The sequence below is a fragment of the Alexandromys fortis genome, unplaced genomic scaffold (assembly GCF_014885135.2).
Source record: "Alexandromys fortis isolate MF-2015 unplaced genomic scaffold, M_Fortis_MF-2015_v1.1 scaffold_119, whole genome shotgun sequence".
In the NCBI taxonomy this organism is placed as follows: Eukaryota; Metazoa; Chordata; class Mammalia; order Rodentia; family Cricetidae; genus Alexandromys; species Alexandromys fortis.
Window position 1 is genome coordinate 2,915,134 of NW_026067991.1, and position 6,276 is coordinate 2,921,409.

At 49.5% G+C, this 6,276-nt stretch overlaps 1 protein-coding gene across 1 annotated transcript; it reads left to right on the forward strand.

The window, feature by feature from the left end:
* The first annotated feature begins 3,938 nt into the window (after window positions 1–3,938).
* Window positions 3,939–5,770, forward strand: LOC126512218 (cytoplasmic 60S subunit biogenesis factor ZNF622-like). Its single transcript, XM_050159890.1, has one exon. The coding sequence runs from the start codon at window positions 4,077–4,079 to the stop codon at window positions 5,436–5,438; it is 1,362 nt and encodes a 453-aa protein (XP_050015847.1). The 5' UTR covers window positions 3,939–4,076; the 3' UTR covers window positions 5,439–5,770.
* Window positions 5,771–6,276: the final 506 nt, after the last annotated feature.

A 6,276-nucleotide genomic window follows, 5' to 3' on the forward strand; every position in this document is an offset into this window, starting at 1 on the left:
CAGGCGGATCTCTGTGAGTTCGAGACCAGCCTGGTCTACAAGANGAGGCAGAGGCAGGCGGATCTCTGTGAGTTCGAGACCAGCCTGGTCTACAAGAGCTAGTTCCAGGACAGGCTCCAAAACCATAGAGAAACCCTGTTTCGAAAAACCAAAAAAAAAAAAAAAAAAAAAAAGAAGAGCTCCGGTGGTCGCATCATTCCTTGCTGGTCGAGGTTGGCCGCGACACACCCCAAACCCAGAGCAGGGACCCCCATCCTTCGTGTCTATGTCTTACTGTTTTGAGCCTGGCACTGTACTGTGAGTCAGGACCACAGACGCTGATGAGATACAGCACCTGCTCTCTTTCTGTCTTTATTGTTCAGTGGAGAAACTGAGGCACAATCAGGGCAAGGATTTGGGTACATACTGAGTTCCAAGATAGCACAGCCTTGGCTATAGAGTATCACCCTATCTTTAGAAAAAAGGTTTTGGCAAGATGGTTCACTGGGTAAAGTGGGGGCTGTACAGACCTGATAATCTTAGTTCAGTTGGAGTTCACTACTGAATGAGAGAAACAACCAACGCCTGAAAGTTGTTCTCTGGTGTTTGCATGAATGTGTCATGTGTGTGTGCGAGTGCACATGTGTATACACATACACACTCATGCACATGTGTGCATACAGAGAGATCACATATACAGTTATCACACACAGATACCACACACATACCAATATCACAAATACACAGAGATAGCATACATTACACACAAATAATAAATACAACTTTATTTTTTAAAGAGTTTAAATGTAAAAATAATTACTATGAAAAATAGGCCTGAAGGATTTGCAAAAAATAAAAATGTCACATTTTTAACTACTAGGCAAGAATTTTCTCTGTGGGGAGCAGAGGAATCCCTGAGAGTGAAGTCCTGAGTGAAAATGTGTATTGTTTGACATGGACACAGTCAAGGACCCTAGCTTCAGACCTACAGGGAAAAAGGCAAATTGCTCCCCCACGTGGCTACTGGTGGGTGAGGCTCAGAGAGAGATGGCAAAGCCTTCCTCTGTTCCACGTGTGAATGCTGATAGTGTGTGCAGACAATGTCTGCTATAGCTCCCCCTACACCTGCAACCTGGGCGTTCTCCTTGCTCCCACTAAGGTTGCTAAAACCTGTGTCCTTGTTCGGGTGTATATATAAACCCTACCTTGTTCTGGGAGCTGAGGGCTGTGTTCCTGCTGCCCGGGTCTTGGCCTCCTGGCTAGCTTATGCCCTGAAATAACAACACACAAACTGTATTTATTTAAACACTGCTTAGGCCCACTAGCTCTAGCCTCTAACTGGCTAATTCTCATATTTTGCTTAACCCATCTCTAATAATCTGTGTGGCTTACCAGGAAAGATTCAGCATGTCTGACCTGGTGGCTGGCTGCATCGCGTCTGCCCTGGAGAGGAGCGGCATGGCGTCTGAGCTCACTTCCCTTCTTCCCAGCATTCTGTTCTGTCTACTCCACCCACCTATGTTCTAACCTATCAGGCCAAGCAGTTTCTTTATTAATTAACCAATGACCTTCCTCCATCACTGCCTCCTTATCCAGTTGTATATAAACCCTGTCTCCTTGTCCAGTTCTATATAAACACTCTAAGCTTCAGCACACTACAGTGCCTTCAGAACGTCCACTGAACCCAATCCCTGCTTTTCTATCTGTGTGTATCTTTGTCTTTTCCTCATTCCCTCATTGCCCCTGGTCAGGTCAGTCCCTGGAGCCACACAAAGACCTGGCACTCACTCGCAGGGTTGAGTCCTCTGACACCAGGAAACAAGCCTGGACATCACTTGACTAAGTAGCCCAGGCCTCTCTGGATGAACAGTATGCTGGGACAAATGTTGATGTCACCATCCAAAGCCAGACACAGTGGCACACACCTGTAATCCAGTTCTTGGTGTTCAGAAGCAGGAGGATAGGACAAATTCAAAGCCAGTCAGGGCTATATAGTGAGAACCCATTTCAAAAAGGAAAGAAAAAAGAGAAAGAAAAGGAAGTTGAGAATAGTGCTTGCCTAACAAGCACAGAATTCTTTTTTTGTTTGTTTGTTTTTTCGAGACAGGGTTTCTCTGTAGCTTTGGAGCCTGTCCTGGAACTGGCTCTTGTAGACTAGGCTGGCTTGAATTCACAGAGATCCGCCTGCCTCTGTCTCCTGAGTGCTGGGATTAAAGGCATGTGCCACCACCACCCGGCTACAAGCACAGAATTCTTGATTGGATCTGAACACCTGGTAAAACCAGGCACCCTTGAACTGGCCTTGTCCCGTAGTCAGAATAATGACTATCTTGAATATCACCATAGAACCTTTGTCTGGTGACAGATGGAGATAGAGACAGAGACCCACACAGGAGCACTGGACTGAGCTCCCAATGTCCATCCAGTTGAAGAGCAGAAGGAGGGAGAAGATAAGCAAGGAAGTCAGGACCACGAGGGGTTGGTCCACCCACTGAGACAGTGTGCCTGATCTAATGGGAGCTCACCAAGACCAGCTGGACTGGGACTGAAGGGGCATGGGAGAAACTGGATCCTCTGAATGTGGCTGACAATTTGGGCAGACTGAGAAGCCAATGATAATGGCACTGGGATTTGTCTCTACTGCATGTATTGCCTTTTTGGGATCCTAGTCTATTTGGATGCACAGCTTCCTAAGCCTGGATGGAGGGGGGAAAGGCCTTGGACACCCCACAGGGCTGGGTACCCTGTCCTCTCTTAGGAATGGGGAGGGGTGAGTGGGGGGAAGAAGGAGGGAAATGGGAGGAAAGGAGGAAGTGGATATTTTGATTGGTATTATTTATAAAGCAATAAAAAATTTAAAAAACAAAAAAACTCCAAAAAATAAAACAAGAGAGAGAAATAGAATTTACACAAAGTGTGACGCCATCACTAGGAAGTCACCCGCCTTTAATTCCATCACTGGGGAGGTGGAGGCAGGAGTGATGTAGCTGGCTGGGGTGGAGGAGGGATGTAAGGTAGGAGAAGAGGAACTCTGCAGTCTGTAATCACATTGAGGACAGGATCGCCCCTTTTTCTGAACCTTGGTAGAGGTCAGAACTCTTTAGTGACTTGATTGCTTTGCTTTTCTGATCTCCTTCTTGAACCCAAATATTTGTCTCTGGGTTTTTATTATTCGTGCTCCACTATATATAAGAGGTTATATAGACACATTGAGCAGATAAAATGGAGCAGTTGCAAAACTGGCATGAATGGTTGCTGTTATACCCCGGGATCTCGAGCCTAAAAACTTCTCACGATTTTTTTTTTTTTTTAGCTTTTAGATGCTGAAATAGTACTTCGATCATTAAAAGCAATTTCAAGTACTACTACTTGGCTTTAAATTTTCACACGTGGCTCGGGCTATATTTCTTTTTTTTAATTTTTCGAGACAGGGTTTCTCTGTAGCTTTGGAGCCTGTCCTGGCACTACCCCTTGTAGACCAGGCTGGTCTCGAACTCACAGAGATCCGCCTGCCTCTGCCTCCCGAGTGCTGGGATTAAAGGCGTGTGCCACCACCGCCCCGCTCGGGCTATATTTCTGTGTGACAGTGGCCTGGCTGTGCTTTTGGCAGCCAGTAGGGAAAACTTTATTCAAGAGTTTTGCCCTCGCCCTTTGCTGCAGAGGCGAAGGTTTGGGTCTGGAGGCCCCAGAAGTCCAACGCTGTCGCCACGTTTGAGCTCCCTTTCGAGACGTCCAGGAGACAGTCAAGAGGGAACACACCGAGCAAGAGCCACTGAGACCTCCTGTAACCCAAAGCAGAGCCCACGCCCTCCTCCCTCTCCCTCCGGGGAACGCCTCTGATTGACAGCGCGGACCGAGCACTAGAAACGAAGAGCCCCCATCTTCCGGGGCGTGGCGAAGGAAAGAGGCGGGACTTTCTGCCCAGCAAAGAGTACTTAAAGAACAGGCCGGTTGTTTCCCCAGTGAGATTCCAGAAGCCCAAGCCTACAGCGGCTTTGTGTGGCTGCAGGCGAGGTGGTGTCTTCGGATCTGGTGAGACTGAAACGCCGCTCCGTGAGTTCTCGGCTAGGTCACCACCTCTCCCTCCCGACCCCGCCATGGCGACATACAGCTGCATCACCTGCCAGGTGGCGTTCCCCTACTCGGAGATGCAGCGATCGCACTACAAGACGGACTGGCACCTCTACAACCTGCGGCGCAAGGTGGCCAACATGGCCCCGGTGACCGCCGAAGGCTTCCAGGAGCGGTTGCGGGCGCAGCGAGCGGTAGCTGAGGAGGAGAGCAAGAGTTCAGCCACCTACTGCACGGTGTGCAGCAAGAAGTTCGCCACGTTCAACGCCTACGAGAACCACCTCAAGTCGCGGCGGCACGTGGAGCTGGAGAAGAAGGCGGTGCGGGCGGCGAGCCGGCAAGTGGAAATGCTCAACGAGAAGAACCTGGAGAAGGGACTAGGCGCCGACAGCAGCGTGGGCAAGGATGTCATGAACGCGGCCATCCAGCAGGTCATCAAAGCCCAGCCGTCCACGTCCCCCAAGAAAGTGCTCTCCGTGTCCGTGGCCTTGTCCCAGAGGGCGACGGGCCGGCGGCGGGGCGTTCGGGATTCGGAACACGCCGAGAAGCCGCCCAGGCTGCAGTGGTTCGAGCAGCAGGCGAGGAAGTTAGCGAAGCAGCAGTGGGAGGAGAGTGAACAGGAGGAAGATTGGGAAGATATTGATTCAGATGATGGATTGGAATGTGAGACCCCTGGACTGGATGATGAGGATGCAGAAGCTGGGGAGAGCGCGCCCCCAGGTGCCATCCCAGTAACAGACTGCTTATTTTGTTCCCATCACTCAAGCTCCCTCATGAAGAATGTGGCTCATATGACTAAAATCCACAGCTTCTTTATTCCTGATATAGAATATCTTTCAGATCTGAAAGGACTTGTTAAATATTTGGGAGAGAAAGTCGGTGTTGGCAAGATTTGCTTGTGGTGCAACGAGAGAGGCAAATCCTTCTACTCTACAGAGGCTGTGCAGGCACACATGAATGACAAGAGCCACTGCAAGCTCTTTGCAGATGGTGACGCGGCTTTGGAGTTCGCAGACTTCTATGACTTTAGGAGTAGCTACCCAGACTACAAGGAGGAGCAGGACCTTGATGAGATTGAGGAGCTGTCCTCAGAAAAGACCTTGGAATGGGATGATGAAACCATGGAGCTGATACTTCCCTCTGGTGCTAGAGTGGGTCATTGCTCCTTGATGAGATACTACAAACAACGACTTGGCTTGTCAAGGGCTGTGACCACTGCTGGAAGCCAGAAGGCTGTGGGCAGGGCACTCCAGCACTCCCGAGCCCCGTGGTGGACGGGCAGCACAGGAGCAGCTTTTGTGCGGGAGCAGTCGAAGTGGATGCTGAAGATGGGGATGAAGAACAATGACACTAAGCAGATGCACTTTAGGGCCCAGGTGTTGTTCTGAGGCTGAGACCGGAGATGCTTCTCTGACTGCACTTTCCTTCTTGTCCGATGACCAGTGAAGTCAGATTGCAGAATGGATCTTTTGCTGTTACTTCATTTGTTCTGATCTAATAAAGTCAGAATCATAACAAAAAACATAAGCCGGGCCGTGGTGGCGCACGCCTTTAATCCCAGCACTCGGGAGGCAGAGGCAGGCGGATCTCTGTGAGTTCGAGACCAGCCTGGTCTACAGAGCTAGTTCCAGGACAGGCTCCAAAGCCACAGAGAAACCCTGTCTCGAAAAAAACAAAACAAAACAAAAAAAAAACAAAAACATAAACCAGGCACCCTGTAATATCAACAGGTGGGAGGTAGAGCCAAGAGGATCCAAAAATGTGGGCTGAAGCTGGGCAGTGGAGGCACACAACTTTAATCCCAGCACTAGCATGCCTTTAATCCCAGCACTCACGAGGCAGATGTAAGCGGATCAATGCGAGTTCGAGGCCAGCCTGGGCTACAAGAGCTATTTCCAGGACAGGCTCCAAAGCTACAGAGAAACCCCTCTCGAAAATCAAATCAAAACAAAAAGTTCTGGCTGGAGAGATGGCTCAGCCATTTTTAATCCCAGCACTCGCAGAGGCAGGCGGATCTCTGTGAGTTTGAAATCAGCTTGATCTACAGAACCAGTTCTGGGACAGGCTCCAAAGCTCCAAGAAACCTTGTCTTGAAAAACCAAAAAAGTTCAAGGTTATCCCCAGCAATATAACAAATTTTAAGCCGGGCGGTGGTGGCGCACGCCTTTAATCCCAGCACTTGGGAGGCAGAGGCAGGCAGAGGCCAGCCTGGTCTATAAAAGGAGT